The sequence below is a fragment of the Sceloporus undulatus genome, chromosome 3 (assembly GCF_019175285.1).
Source record: "Sceloporus undulatus isolate JIND9_A2432 ecotype Alabama chromosome 3, SceUnd_v1.1, whole genome shotgun sequence".
Taxonomy (NCBI): Eukaryota; Metazoa; Chordata; class Lepidosauria; order Squamata; family Phrynosomatidae; genus Sceloporus; species Sceloporus undulatus.
This window is the reverse complement of record NC_056524.1, coordinates 100,176,216-100,192,874: the sequence shown is the minus strand read 5'-3', so window position 1 is coordinate 100,192,874 and position 16,659 is coordinate 100,176,216. Positions and strand designations below refer to the sequence as shown.

Genomic DNA, 16,659 nt, shown 5'->3' with positions numbered 1-16,659 from the left:
TCTTTCATGAAGGAAGTGTGGGAGAATGTGGGCAAAAACTGGTTGACTAAATCAGATGCATAAGAGTGGTTGCTAAGGAGTGCTACAATCTCACATCAGATGAGTGATTAAGAAATGGATTTAACCAAGCCACTGAGCATCTAATGTATAGCATTGCACTGCTGACAAAAGCATAGTAATGTTGTTATTAATGTGGCAAACAGTCTCTGTAAATTCATCAGAAGCTTCCTGCTACTTATTGGCTGAGAACCATTGAAATTATGAATCAACATATTTCAATGCCTACTGTTGTGTTCAGTTGAAGACGCGTCCAGTCACTTTGACATTAGCATGTTCAGAGTGAAATACATCAAATTCTTCAATTGGCATTCAAAAGTATGTGAAGGTGCTACAATATCTTCTGCTGAAAATAGGATGTTTTTCATTTTCCAAAAGATATGCTGAATGCTATATAAATTAAAGACAAAACAATTCCCTGCACTATTACTTAATCTAAAAGTGCAGATTATGATGCCTTTTAACCCGTAGGCAGTAAAGCATGTCACATATCCAACAAAGAATCAAAAGGATAATAAAGAAATACATTTATTAAGCTGGTGCATAATGAATATGTGTTGTTAAATATCTAGGAAGTAACTTGGCACTGATAAGAGGAATTTGAAGATACTACTTTTGGGCTTTCCTTTAAGAATGCATTGCAAGACATCTGTCAAAATATATGGGCCATTTTCATTCATCTATTTTCAGGACATATAGTTGAAAGGGGAGAAATGGAATGGAAGAAGAGGGACAGTTTTTAATGTTCTTCTTCTATTAACTGACCAAAATTAAGACTGCTGTCAGGTAGTGCAAAGCCAAGAAGAGTTGCTGCATGTTAACACATTTCTTGAGATCTGCAGGAGAATGAGATACTAGAGAAGAAATGGAAGAGTTTAAAATGAACTTAAACTTGAAGTGAAGTATGGTGCCAGTGCTAAGAGCAGTAGAAAGAAGAAAATCTCCCCATAACATGAAGCTGTCAAATGAAACAGGGCAGCATAAATATAATCTCCTAATGAGAGTGACAAAAACATTTCTTTAGATTTCTACCTGATGCTTCTTTGATGTTTCTACATTTATTGATGTTTCTACTTCTGTTATAAATCTTTTCATTTACGTTAAAAAAACCCAGCAAATTATAGCATTAGAATGCATATGTGGAGGTGCTGCTCTTGAAAAAGTAAGAGGCCCACATCATGTTGTCCTTCCTCTCCTAGTAAAGTCTTGCAATACTTATGTAGCATAATGTCTTGCAATCATTAGCCAATGAAATGCATCAGGACAAAAAAACACATAGTGCAGTTGCCTCTCACATTTTATATCACTTGAGAGGAGAGAAGGAAGAAAGGAGATGCAGGCTTGCTATTTTTGATTGCTGCCCTTATCTGCCATGAAACATAGGTGTTTATCAGACGAGCTCTTAAAGAGGTACTATTCCAGTGTGACTCCTCTATCTGCCTCCTGTTGCATGCTGGGATTGGCAGTTTTAAGGAGGGGTATTTAGAATTCTCAGGCAGAGAAGTTCAGCTCCTTAAAACTGCCAATCCCAGCATGCAACAGGAGGCTGCTAAGGAGTCACACTGTGAATAGTAGCTCTTTAAGAGCATAGTGTGATAAACATTATAGTTTCAGCCTGAATGTCATTCTTTCCTGTCCTGTAGGAATAATGCCTTCTTCCCTAGAAATACGTCACCTAATGCCAAGAATGTCCAAAATTTAAAATATATTATATAAAACAAATAGCTACAGACTCATTCAATCAATTTGTTAAGCTTTTGCTTTAAGTGGCTTTCATTTTCTTGCCATCAGTGGAACATAAGTTTTAGTCCACTTTTTCAGGCGTTGGCATGGAATCATATCCTGGAATCCTGTTGATGCTCTTCACCAGCTCTTGAATTAATGGCACAGCAATGGCGAGGAAAAGCAGACAAATCTGCAGATTCCAAGTAGCCTGTTTCTCCAATGTCTTTCCTCTTTCACAGCCTCTGGACCTGTTGCCTTATTTGCCCTGTTGCTACTACCTACACTGGTGTGGTTAGACTAGCTTAATGCACTAACAGGATTCTGGCCTGATTGTAACTATAAGAAAAATAATAAGTGTGCTATGCATATGTTGGTTCTGTTTGATTAAGGCCGTTCTGAACATAGGATGGCCTGAATGAATTTTGAATATGGCTTTACACTAAGACAAAACATGTTAATTTTTCTGTCATAAATAGGTTTGGAGGAGTGTAAAAAGTCAGAGAAAGAAAACAGGATGAGTGTGCTTCAAGGTCCCAATTGGGCAGGGATAATATAGGCTACTGTTAGACCTTGTTAGACTGTTAAACTTTGGAAGAGTTACTTTTTTGGACAACCAAGTCCCTGAAGTCCCAAGCCATCAGGGTTAGTAGTCATGCAGGTTAGGGGGTTCTGTTTTAGTAAAAACAACAACAAACCAAAACACATAGTTTTTGTGGGTTTTTCGGGCTATGTGGCCATGTTCTAGCAGAATTTCTTTCTGACGTTTCGCCAGCATCTGTGGCTGGCATCTTCAGAGAATGAAGAAACCAAAACACCTTCCCCAAGGTCTTGACAAAATCCAGAAGCAACTGTGTGCATGACATCACACAGTTGTTGTTCCTTTTCAGCCTGTCAGGGATTGGAGTTGATGGCATTGAGGTCACTGCCAACTATATGATTCTGTGATCAATACATGTACTTCCCTTTCTTCAGCTTCCCCACCAGTCCCTTATAGCTTGTATGAGGGATTTATACTTAGTGGTGAAATGTACATTTCCATGCAAAGAGTCTCCTTAGTTGGAGGCCTTTAAACAGAGGCTGATGGCCACCTGTCAGGGGTGCTTTGATTGTGAGTTCCTGCATGGCAGGGGGTTGGCCTGGATGGCCCTTGTAGTCTCTTCCAACTCTATGATTCTATGTTCACCCTTCATTAGAAGAGAACAAATATTCAGAGCTGAGTATAGCATTTCCCTTTCCCTTTTTTCTAATTTCACACCAATCCTTTAAACTTTTGTTTAGTTTTATATGAAAATGAAAGCGGCCAAGAGGCAGATTTCCCTTTTCATCAGTTTCTCTTTTGTTTCCAAAGATCCAAAGCATTTTCCTTGTAGCCTGTGAAAAGAAATACTGAAACAGGAGAAAGATGTTACCATGTGTCCCTAGTGCCCTGTTGTAAGCATGCAGGGCCAGACTTAGGGAAAGAAGAAGGTAGTACCTTTCTCCTATTTCATGAATAAAAAAATGACTGTTATGCCAAATGAATCTTATTTCAACACTGACAACAGGTGACCTTTCACACTATACAATTATAGCACCATGATTCCACTTTAAGTGGCATAGTTTCATACTGGGCTTTGGATTTGGTGAGGTACTAGAGCTCTCTGCCTGATAATATTAAATGCACTTCCATAAATTACAAATCCCATAACTCCACAGGATAGAGCCATGGCAGTTACAGGGTAATCATACTGCTATACAGTGGGCCCTTGGTATCTACTGGGGTTAGCTTCAAAGACCCCTCATGGATACCAAAATTTGTAGATGTTCCAATCCCATTAAATACAATGGCATAGTAAAATGTATCCTTTATATAAAATGGCAAAATCAAGGTTTATCTTTCAGAATTTATATTTTCGAGCTGTGGATGCTTGAATCCATGGATAAAGAATCCATGGATATGGAGGGCTGACTGTAGTTGAGTAATGTGAAAGAGCCCAAGGACAGTCCTTGACTACACTTTAAGGCAGTAAATTAGCAGGCACAGGGCAAGCCAAGTGTCTTACCACAGAGCTTTGTCCCTCAGTGCCTTGCACCATTTCCCAAACATCTACTGCCTGAGCTGATGCTTGCCTCACTATGCCAAATAGTAGGGCTGGCCCTGTTTGCACTGTGTAATAATCCATGAGACATGATTTCCCAGCTTGTAGTTAGACACATTTATTCTTTAATTTAGGGGAAAGTAGGGTCCACTTTAAGATTTGGTGGCTTATTTTAAAAAAAAATGAGCTGAAGATTTCTAATGTACTTTAGGGATTCTGAAAGCTTTTTCTCATATTATATGGCACAAATCTGCACCTAGCCGCACCAGGGGAAAGGACCTTTCAAGTATAAAAAAGACAGGAAAGGACATGGAATGAAGAACAAAGGATCAAAATATATGAACAAACAATATCATCAAATAATATATGAAAATGTATTTGAACAAAGGATGGTTGCACAGTAACTTACTGTTATAAGCAAAACAAAGTTTACTAAGTTAAGAGGTAACATTCAAGTGTCAAATATATAAGTAATGCAAATATATAAGTATTTATGAAGGAGGTGGAGATCTGCACAGGGGACAGTTTTCCACCTTCCCCAGCTCTCCTGCAGGTCATACTCCTTTCCCCAAGCATACCAAAATGTCCTCTTTTTCCCTTTCAGTTCGCCTCCAAAATAGTGACAAGATCCCTTTCTGCCAACATTTTAGAGGAGAAACAGAAGGAAAAGAAGGCTTTGGAGACTGCAGGGTTCTGAATGGGTTGGGGGTTGGAGAGGGGTTTGTGTGTGTTGGCAGTTCCTTGGGGCTTTTTGGACTGGTGGTGGGTTTGGTTGGACAATAAAATGGAGTGGAGGAATTGCATATGGTCCATGGACAACACTTTCCCCATTCCTGGAATAGATGAAACCAGGGGAAGCTCAAAGATAACAGGACAGAAGCAGTCTAATTATCCACAAATCAATATACCCAAACAAGGTAGCTGCTATTAATGTAGCAATTTTATCCAGTAGCTTCTATCTAGGAGAAATATTGAGAAATAGCCAAGGTTCATGGTATAAAAATAAATATTCACTAAAGTATTTCATACCAGAAAAATGTTCAGTAAGGGGCACAGAATGCAGTCGGAGAAAGTTTCCATAAACTGATAACCTTATCAGAAGAAATACTCTAAGAGGATCAAGGTCCATAGTATAGTGAAACACCATGGACCTTGTTCATCTTTGAGTATTTCTTCTGATAATGTTATCAGTTTATGGAAACTTTCTTTGACTGCGTTCTGTGGCACTAATTGAACCTCCTCTGCCCATCATCAGTGTAATTGTACATATTCTCTGAAGGAACCTCAAAATGATATCAAAATCTAGGGTTTCAACTATTTACAGGCATCCCACCTTTTCAGTGATCATCTCTTTTCTAGGATCAGCTCTTTAGTCCTCCACTCGGTGCATCCCACTCCTCTCAAAACCTCATCCCATCAGAAATATCTTCATGGGAAAGGGGTTGGATAGTTGTGCGCTTCATTCAGAGACTTGTTTTCCTTATCCTACACACCCCCATCTATCCTTGACTCCTGTTTTTCTCCCAACCAAGCATCCTAAGTGTATGTACCAATTTCTTGCACTCATAGCAGCCTCACTGCTGCCCTGTGTTCCACATTTCAATTATTTCTGGTTTATGACAATGCTCTGGTCCCTAGCTTATCAAATAAGTGTTGGGGGGAATGTGCATACATCACGTTCGTCAATATTTGAATGAAGTTTAGCATATCTTAGAAGTATGCAGTTTAGTGCATCTTGTTTGGGTTTATAGGCTTGGGGATAATTGGACTGTATATATCACATGGTATCCTCATGACAACCCACACTTTGCCCAGGTTCATATACTCATTAATACCCATCATTGTGTACTTGATCTGCTTATATATTTGCTTCTTGGACTGTTTACATTATTTATCATTTAATAAATCTAGTGTTGCTTAGAACAGTTGTTTACTGTGTGTAACTATGTGCATTTAATTCTTTAGTTGTTAATCTTTGGGCCTAATATATCTTCCTGTGTTTGATATTTGCCATTTGATACTGTTTGTTCATGGTTCGTTATTCCAGGACATTTTCCTTTCTTTTTCTTTTACATGCCTGAACTTGTCACTGAGAGAATGTATTGCACTCAGTGCATACTCCCTGACAAGCCTTCCTAAAAATATATATGTTTGCAAATATGTGGTATTCACACTTTACATTTTCAAGTGGTACATGTAAAGTACATTAGGGTATACACTTTTAAAATATCATGTATGTGCTTCATGCACTCTAGAACTGTTAGTGTTTTGCTTTTTTCTTTAGCTGATTTTAATGCAAGCCCTTCAGCTGGTGGTTCTCAAACTTGGTGGCATGTGACCTATAGACACCTATTGCTACTGGACCATGGGAGGCTGTTCCTGTCCCACGTATTGTTCTGTAGTATTTTTACAGTGTATTCTATACTTGCCTAAGTGGGAGGAAAAGTGGCCCATGGGACATTCTGTCTATGCTGGGCCACATTGTCAAAATAATGTTTGAGAATGCCTTTGCGCTACGCATTTCTGTTGCTTATGTTTAAAATGTGTTGCTTCCCCTTAATCATGCATGTTAACACCTCCATTTTTGTGCAGATTGCAGTCCCACTCCTGAAGAATCCAGCCCAGGTATGTCTGTATGGGTTTCTTTGCTTCATGGCTTTTGGTTCTGGGAGGGAAAAAACTGCAAATGAAAAAAAGTTTCTTTGCATTTATAACAGAGGCCTTTTGCTGATGCTGAGTTGTATTTTACTTCATTAGCAAAAGTATAATGTTACGTTAGTAGCTGGGAAACCTGAAGGCAGGAAAAAGAAAGGACATGCTGATGGAATCAGACTTCTTGGCCAGTTAGTTTTGACACATAATAATTATGTGACTGATCATTTCTAAATGTTCTGGATGAAGAAGCAGTCAGACATAGCTGCTACTGTGTGATTGTGACTAGTGCTGCCTCTCCTGGGTGGTTATACAGTGCTGGTAACATTGAATTACCGTAGGCCTTATGGTCAGAGGCTATAGATAAATGCCTCTCTACATGGTGGCAGGTGCCATCCAAGAAGCTTTTATGTGGCCACTGCCAACCACCCATCTGAATATGACCTGATTTAATTTACAGCAAACAGTCTGGAGATCAAGAACTAAAACTACTTACTGTGCTAATAGACTGATAGTATTTTTACTGGAAAATCTAATATGAGCCCTGCTTAAAGTACACCCATTTAAATCAGCCAGACCTAAATTTTTATGACGAGCAAGTCCCATTCTTTTCAGTAAGTTTACTGTAATTCAGTGGCAGCTGATGGGTCCCCTGTCAGCAAGGCGGTGGTGAATCAACTCCAGTTTTTAAATTCGATTGTAAAAACTCAACAAGTTGCTGAGTCTAGTTTGTACTAAAACCTGGAGCAGAGTCATCATCTCAGCCAGCAGTCACCTCTGCCTAAATATGATCATCGTTGTATTTATTTATCACTATTAGTATTTCTATGGGGATTTTCTGTGTATAAAGCATTTGGTAATGATTGCTTTATGTTCCCTCCTTTTTACAACAATCATGAAAAGTAGGCAAGGCTAAGAGTATGTCCCTTCCAAACTTTATAATTCACAGGAGACATGGACCTGTGTCCTCATTCACACACGCTTGCACCATTTCTTAGAGGAAATTCGGTCTTTGTCCCAGCTGAGATATAAGTCATTCTGTACATTTCTGTGGGAATGGGAAAACATTGTATTTTTCTCCGTCATTTTTGAAAAGCAAACAATGTTGATTTGTAATTGTGTAAGTTTCCATTTGTTTTAGCAACATAAATACTTATTATAATTATTTGGAGTGCTGTCAATTTATCTAGGCTATTGTAAATAAACTATTATGGATTTCTGTATGCCAGAAATAGCAGTGCTTGAAAAATTATTCTCTGGCATTTTTTAAATGGCTTGGCTTATGAAAAGGCCTTTGGGACAAATTTTTCAAAGAACAATCTTTATTTTTAATTGTACAGATAGACATCTTGTTTAGAGTACTCGTTTGTTTTGGAAAAATGAATCACAAAGAACAACCTTCCACTTGTGAGAGGAATCTGTGTACTGAAGAACATAGCCAAATGACTTCCATGAATTTAATTTTACTTGAATGTCTACAAAATGGGACACAGAAACCAATTGCTGATTTTGAGCTTTATTTATGAAAATAAGCTTTCCATAATTGCACTAAATCTGAATCTAAGTCTCAAGGAGCTGAGAATACTATTTGCTTTCCATTTTTAAAAATCAAAACTATTGTCGTTCCAGGCAAACATGATATGACCTTTTCTGCTATGAATAATTAGAGATGTCCTGCTTAATGGTTTGATATCCTGGAAGAAATGTTGCAGTGTATCCCACTTAGGACGTTCCTCTTGTTAAAGGGTATTATCCACACTACAGAGTTATAGGACTTTGATACCACTTCAACTACCATGGCCCCATACTGTGGAATTCTGGGATTTGTAGTTTGGTGAGACATTTAGAATTCTCTGCTGTATGTTAGTGTAGTGCAACAGAGCTCACCAAATCTCATGATTCCATAGGACGGAAACATGGTAGTCAACGTGGTATCAACGTCCTATAATTGTGCAGTGTGGACACACTCAGAAAGTTGACTTTATACAGCTTGTAAAGTAAATCACACATCCTACTTTGCACATAGAGCATATATGTCACTGGACATAATTTCTAGTTAGCTGAAGGGTTAAAGAGTAACCCCCAAGATCTGGAGATCTGTCAAATCTATGGTCTTTTCCAACTCTGCTCTCTAGACACACCCTGGATTTGCTACTCCCAAAGGTAAAGTGTATGCTTGTGACCAGTGCAGTCAATGTGACTGAAACAGAATGGAAATGTTGAGATAAATAAAATAAAATAAAAAATAAAATAAATATAAGCAGAATAGGAATGGTAAAGGACAGAACCAGATGTTGGAAAAGTGTTTTTGTTTTGTTTTTTACTACAGTTCCAAAATTCACTGACTGACATGGCCAGTCCTTTTTGCTTATTGTATTTGTCTCCTTCTCACAAATGAAATATTGTGGTTTGTTTTTCTTTGAAAATTAATACGAGTTTTTCTAGATTAGCATTCTGGATTCTCATATGTACTTCAGAATATATTTCTTTGGTGCTTGTGTTAAATTAATTTATAAGGGAAAGTCATTATAGAGACAGAAAGTGGCTGTCCAGAAGAAATAAACATTTGACATAAAATGTACCTCTTGACAGTGTTACTAGCTTTCTACCTTCACTCAGTGCAGATGTAATAGTCTTGCCTATTGGGAAGAGATGAGGAACAAGCTGAAACTCCTTTCTCCCTCTTCCGTGCAAATCTGTGCAAAGTATTAACTGTGATGTAGCATTACATCTCCACCAATATTAACCATGGCTAATATTAACTTAGGGTAGCTTTAAGCACAGCTTGCAAATCTGTTTCAGATCATTGTTTCAAAGTGCCTTTTAAAATTAACTTATGTTAATATTAGCCATGCTTATCATCCATATAACCATAATGCTGCATAGACAAGAGAAAGGAAAGGGGTATATACAAGCCACTGATTCACAGCCAGTCACGTAACGGTAACTAAGAGGCATGCTACCTTTGATCTGTTTGTTGTTGTGTGCCTCCAAATTTTTCTGACTTAGGGCGATCCTAAGACTAACCTACCATGGGGTTTTCTTAGTATGTTTCTTCAGAGGGGCTTTTCCATTCTCATCCTCTGAAGCAGAGATTTGTTCTCAGCTGCTCTTACATCTGTGTAAACTGGTTGTTTTTCTTGTAACACAATAAATCTTATTCTTCTGAGAATGAGAGAGTGTGCCAAAGGTCACCCAATGAGTTTCTGTGGCCGAGCCAAGATTCAAACCCTGGTCTCCAGAGTAATAGTCCAATGCTCAAACCACTATGCCACACTGGCTCTCACCTTCCATCTGTAGCAGCCTCTAATTTAAATTACAAGCTGACCGATTAACAAAGGACAAGCATTTATAGTCATGCTATCTTTTTCCTTTTTGAAATTATAGGTGAATGGAGTGAAGCGCTTTACCCTCTGCTGACAACACTCACAGACTGTGTGGCCATGATGAGTGACAAAGCAAAGAAAGCTATGGTCTTTCTCTTGATGCAGGATAGCGCCCCTACAATAGCTCTTTGTTTGAGCCTTCAGTACCGGAGGGATGTTGTCTTTTGCCAAACTGTAAGCAAAAAAGGAGAGTTTATTCATTAGACTTTGGATATGGGTGTTGCTATGAAATATTAACTTTGAAAACTGAGAATGTTTGCACATTGTTGACTGCCTAATGTAAAATACATTTCACCAACTTTGGTTGGTTTGGGAGCTGCAAACTCTCTTTCACTTTAAGAGCATTGTCACATTTATTCATGCTCTAGAGTAGTATTCCATTTGGATTATTCTAATGCAGCAGAAGCTGGTGACCATGTCAATGAGGTGGTGAGTCTCCACCGGGTTTTGGCCTTGATATTTAAAGGAACTCTCCAGGGGGCTGAACCATATTCCCCAAATAAATTGAGCACCTTAGATAATGCCTTTCAAGTTCAGACTATAACCCATAGTGAATTCACATACATGGAATATGTCACAACTGTAATGATGAATCATGTGGGGCTGCCTTTGATAACCTCTGTGTCATGCAGTATGCTCAAACTACCTTATTGATAGGCACTGGATGTACAGAACACATCTCACCATTGTGTTTGGTCCACTTCCAAGCATAATATAAAAAGTGCTAGTGCAAACTTTTGAAACATTTATGATTTAGGTCTCAGGACCTGTATGCATGGTCCAAAGTGCTTGTGTCCCCCCCCGCCCCAGCCTGGCTGGATGGCACAAGTCATTAGCTCTGGGCTGGGATCAACTAATCTGGATGCCGATCTGGCACTCCCAGTCTGATCTTGGCTGAAGGAGGCCTTAATCTAGTCCAAAAAGACTGGCTATTTATCACAGAGTTTCCAGAAAACTCCGCTGCAACAGCTGACAGACTGGAGAGCACTGTGTACCCTGTACCTGCCACCACTGTTGCGTCTGTCACGAAGGCCCCCATTGCAGCCTCTGAGTTCAGAAGGATGTGTGTAAACATCTGCCTGTTGCTATGTTCTTCCAGGGACTGACCCATTTGCTCAGGCCCTCAGAGACCCTCAGAGATTTGGATGAAGGTCAGGTAGATATTGACTTGGCATAGGGTCTTTTGAATGATGACATTCCAATGTACAGCCTTTTGAGTGATGAACACTGGCAAGAGAGGAGAAAGGAATATACAAGCCATTGTTTCACAGCCAGTCACTTAAGTGTAACCAAGAGGCACACTACTTTTCATCTCTAGCAGCTTTTCATTTAAATAAATGTTGCCTTCCCTGTACAGCTCACCTGGCCCTGAATGTCTTTTCAAATAATACTTTACCACAGGCTTTTCTTTGCTTGCCAAGAGTTTTATTTGATGTTCATATTTATTTTTAGTTCTGCTTTGTTTTTAAGTATTTATTGTCTTTGATGTTGGTTGTTTTTATTTGGAGGCAATGGGAGGAGTCCCCATGGAAACCCATTAGGTTTAAAAATGTAATATAAATTCAGGAAATAAATAAAATATTGGCCTCCGAAAAGTGAAATGGCAATTGTAAAGTTGTATGGGGCCCTCTACAACTGTGTCACATCTGCTGGTACAAAGAGAACACAGCAATGTGAATACACAGGGGGGGAAAGTGGTATCACCCATAGTATTCTGCATGTAGCTTACAACAAAACATCAATGGTTAGTAGAGCCAAGAATTGCTCTTCTGTAAGCAGTCTGATGTATTAGCATAAAGACTTTGGAAGGTCTGAACAAACATTTTCAATTACATCATTTCTGTATTCTCTTGTGCAGCTTACAGCCCTTATCTGTGGATTTATTATCAAGCTGAGGAACTGTCTGCATGATAATGGATTCCTGAGGCAGCTTTACACCATTGGCCTGCTGGCACAGTTTGAAAGCCTTTTGAGCACTTACGGTAAAAAACCACTGAATGGAGCAAGCATTGCAATATCATTTATTACTTACTGAATTCAGTCCAGTGTATTGGTAGGTTACATGCATTACTATTCAATAACACAAAGAACAGAACAGAACCATGAAACAAAGTTATATTTTATATATGCAACAGGATATGATATGGGGGGCTGTCCACACTGCAGAAATAGTCCAGTTTGGCACCATGTAGCAATAGCAAATACATTTCTATAAAGCTTATCAGTGCATTTAAGCACTTCCTAAGCTGTTTACAATGTGTAAGCTAATTGCTCCCAACAAGCTGGGTACTCATTTTAGTGACCTCGGAAGGATGCAAGCCTGAGTTGAGCCTGAGCCCCTGGCTGGTACTGAACCCACAACCTTATGGTTTGTGAATGAGTGGCTGCAGTACAGGCATTTAACCACTGCACCACTAGAACTCTTCCATTGCTCAGTGCTATGAGATTCTGGGAATTGTAGTTGTGTGAGGCATTTAGCCTTCTCTGTCAGAGCGCTTTGGTACCACAATAAATTACAGTTCCCAGAATTCCATAGCATTGAGCCATAGTAGTTATTGGTGTCAAACTGGATTATTTCTGCAGTATGGGTGCAGCCCGAGTGTAACTAAAAGCAGAAGGAAATGTTTTTATGTTAGTATAATTAATTCAAATCCAAAAATTCTGCAGTGAGCACTATGCATACTGTGTGTTTCTGAGACATCAGTAGAACAGCATTTGCTCCTTAACAAACCAATTCTGAAATGCAGAGATTTTTCAAAATGTTTGCCTAGTGCTCCACTTTTATTTTTATATTAGTTTTGGAAAAGTTAAAAAAACATTTGGGCACACTCATAAACCTTTGCATGTAATGAAGGTAATTTGGAAAATCGATTATTCTTTTGACTGCCCTCATATCCATTTAAAAAAAGATAAGATTGGAGGGTCTTTCAGGATTGCAGCAATTTTGGAAATTTTGAAACAAATTACAGGGAAAACTCTTGAGTAAATTCTGCCAGTTGCATTAGAAACACATCTAGGAATATAAAAGAGGGATGTGGGGGTGTTAAAAAACTTCAGTGTTATTCTACACGATTGCCTTAAAATCTATTTGTTAAGTGCTCAATAACATAAAAGGCATAAAAAAGCAAATGCATTTGAAATAAATTAATGTTACAGCTAAGCAACAATGACTAGGAGGAGAATGACATGATTTATTTTGCTAAAAGTCTTTCTGAGCTCCAAATTTCAAATGCCAAATATAACTTGGAAAAAATATAATATTTTAAATTCTGAATTCGGTTTGGCTCCCCTTTTGGAATTCAGACTTGGGTCTGATCAATCAGTCCAGATCAATCAAGACCCAATCCAATCTGGTATCTCAACACACTTTATGGTAGACTATCTGTCTTTGTACCAAGACTTCTAAAATATGCATGCTTCATAGTGTCTTCTCCTTAAATTCTCTTCTTTGATCCATATTCAAGAAATTTTACTGTCTTCTGAGTCAAGCCTGGGTCATGGTTGGTCATTGGCTGTGGCCTGTATTTTGGAAACCTGTATTTCCTAAACTCATCACTGGACGTAATGCTTGGCCATGTTTCTTGTGATGGTGTTCACAGAAGTCTGAAAATTAAGTACAATTCATCTTCAACAGTTGTCCCAGGAAAAAGAAGTCTTCTAGCTGTCATTCTGAAAAATATATACTCAACTCCCCACCTGTCAATTTATGTTGAATGTTTTGTTGGATGATCCAAGGAGAATATCTGGAGATTAATTATTAACTAAGATTTAGAATTCCAGGTTGCCCAGTGCCTATACTCCCCCATTCACTTGCCTTCTCTGAAATAGCAGGTGAAGAGAAGAGGCTTACTAGCTGTCCAAGGGGAGAAATCCCTTTAACAAAATCACCATATTTTCCATAAGACACTTGGTGATCTTGGCTGTTGTTAAAGAGACTGCTCTCATGGCTATCTTCTTACACCATATTTATTTATTTATTTATTTATTTATTTATTATCTTGCCTTTCTTTCAGTGTGGGACTCAAGGTGGCTTACATCATAAATTAAAACAAAACATAGCCAAAACTAATCAGTTATACTATTAATTTAAAAATTAATAACAAAACAAATAGCTACTGTATAGTAAAACCCAGAGCTGACTTTAGAAATGTAACAAGAAAAGGAGAAGTTAGTATGTGTCCTATTCTGAAGCACCCCAAGACTTCCTTCTCTGCCAGCCAGGGTGCGTCTGCCATCCATCAGCTGTGGCCACTGGTGGGAAGGGGCTACCTTCTGGGTCTGGTGGGGCTATTGGCCAGTTGCCTCCCTTTCCTGCTCGGCCAGCAGCTCCGTCAGACCCAGAAGAGGTTGCGAAATGGTAGCAGCACCCTTCCCCTACAGTATGGCTATTGTTCTTTGACACTAGGTTTTGACAGAGAGAAAGAGAGAAATACCGTACTTCTTTATAATCCTATTTACATTTGCTTCCTTTAGGTGAAGAGCTGGCAATGCTAGAGGATATGAGTTTGGGGATAATGGACTTGAGGAATGTAACGTTTAAAGTAACTCAGGCCACGTCAAATGCATCTGCTGACATGCTCCCAGTCATCACAGGAAATCGGTAAAAAGAACGGGAGAAGAACAGGGAGAGAGAAGTTTAAAAGCAAATCCTGAAAAATATGGGATTTGAATGACATGTGCAAAAGCAGGAACTTGGGCAAACATGGTCCTGTACTATACAGAAACATTTCTGAAGCTGTTTTTAATAGATGCTAAGCCATTAACTTGGTTGTTTTAGCTAGGAAGAAAAGGCTAGGAAAATGGCTCAAAATCCAAGTTCCTTTATTTCTTAGAATATTAGATTCTGCATCTGAAACTTTAGATGCTATATAGGTATTACCAGCTCAAAAGTGATTTTTGAGGAATATTGTTTAGTCAGATATGTTTGCTTGTATATACAAAATGATATATACAGTGTGGAAAACAAATTGGCCATCTTCATAATTATTATGAAGAGAAATGTTTTGCATACAGAAATTTAGTACATTGCCTTCTGGGCTAGCCATTAGAAAATAAGGTGGCAACATCATCTACAGAATACAATTTTATTTTGTGTTTGCATACTGGGAGGAAATGTTGCCATTATCATCAGTTTTTCTGTTCACTCAGAATTCTGTAATAATGGTACATTTCCTGTCTCTTCGTTCCCTGAATGTGGAAAATATTAGGCCTTTGAAATGACCAGTCCAACTAGAATATAAACATGGGGAAAGGGATTGTGGAACTTGAGCGACAATAAATTTGTGGTGGTTAATCCCCTAAACACAGAACCCCTGCATACCAGTAGGCAGAATAAAGCAGCTTCCTCAGGCAATAATTATGAGATGTCATAAAAGGGCAGCAAATTGTTAATTATGAAGTTTGCTGTTCTTGTATTTTTAGCATCATACTTTTAAAGAATGTTTCTTAAATTTTTTAAAAAAGACGTTCTGATTTGTCTTCCTTGTTCAATATTCCGCTTTTCTGATTTAAAACAGTGATGGATTTAATGTGCGAATTCCCTTACCAAGCACCTTGTTTGATGCACTGCCTCGTGAGATTCAGAGTGGCATGTTACTACGAGTTCAGCCTGTTCTCTTCAATGTCGGAATCAATGAACAACAAACCTTAGCAGAGAAGTACATATACATGTGTATTCTAATTTTTTCAGATGTTTTATGTTTAATTGAAGATAGATAAATTGTTCTGTCTTCCTCCTAGAAATATATTGATTGACATGTAAAATCAAGTTAACTACTTCCAACTGTACAAATGATGGCTCAGGAATTGATAGGGTGATACCAAGTTCCTGCTGGAAGGATTGACTATATAAGCGGTGGGTCCTTGGTATCTGCTGGGATTTGGTTCCAGTAGCACCCACGGATACCAAAGTCTGTGGATGCTGAAGTCCCATTATATATAATGGTATGGTGAAATGGTGTCCTTTATAATAAAACAACAACAAAATCAAGGTTTGTTTGGGTTTTGTTGTTGTTTCAGAACATTTTCAGCTGTGGATGGTGGAATCTATGGATGCAGAATCCATGGATATAGATAGCTGAGTATTGTATTATTTCAATTTCTTATGTTTTTATTTTTCATCACTCTACTACAGCTATTATGTAGTATACAAACTATCCTTGGAGCTGCAGTTACATCAAAATATTCATATTATATTGCTGAAATAAATATTGTACAGTATTTATTATGTGCATTTTTTGAGGTGACTTGATCAACCTCAAACAGGGGCATGCATTATGCCCGTACAGTACATCTGGTCTTGCTTTCATTGCCCGCAAGGTGCCATATAGAAAGTCTTTATATGCCTCATTGTTGAGAATCCGTTACCCTTCATAGATGTGAACAAATGTTTCAACTGTTTTTATTTTATTTATATTTAAGTATTCCGAGCCACATTTAAGGATAATGCCAACATAACGTGCCATATGTAAAATAATATATAGTAGGCTGGATCTAGGCTTAGTCCTGCTAAGAGAGGATCCTTTGAAATCTGTGGGATAAGTTAGTCATGATTAAAACTCCATTGATTTCTGTGGGTTTGCAGTAAGCATCAGCAAGTCTGCATCCAGTCCAGTCTAAACACAGAATACAATCTCAAAATAAAAGCAACCATTTAAAACAGTTGCCTGTGGTATGTTAAGGAGAATACTAAAATCTTATCAGATTTTGTAGCATGAATTTAAAAATGGAGCTTGAAGGTGCGTGCTCTCCTAGCTTTCCAT

The 16,659-nt window shown here is 38.3% G+C and overlaps 1 protein-coding gene across 1 annotated transcript in view; it reads left to right on the top strand.

Annotated features, from left to right (window-relative positions):
- The window catches only part of INPP4A (inositol polyphosphate-4-phosphatase type I A), a 132,077-nt gene that overhangs the window by 99,325 nt on the left and 16,093 nt on the right, over positions 1–16,659 (top strand). The window contains 5 exon segments of the mRNA XM_042458160.1: positions 6,453–6,485; positions 9,900–10,072; positions 11,757–11,880; positions 14,372–14,498; positions 15,415–15,555. Coding sequence (XP_042314094.1) covers positions 6,453–6,485; positions 9,900–10,072; positions 11,757–11,880; positions 14,372–14,498; positions 15,415–15,555 — 598 coding nt within the window.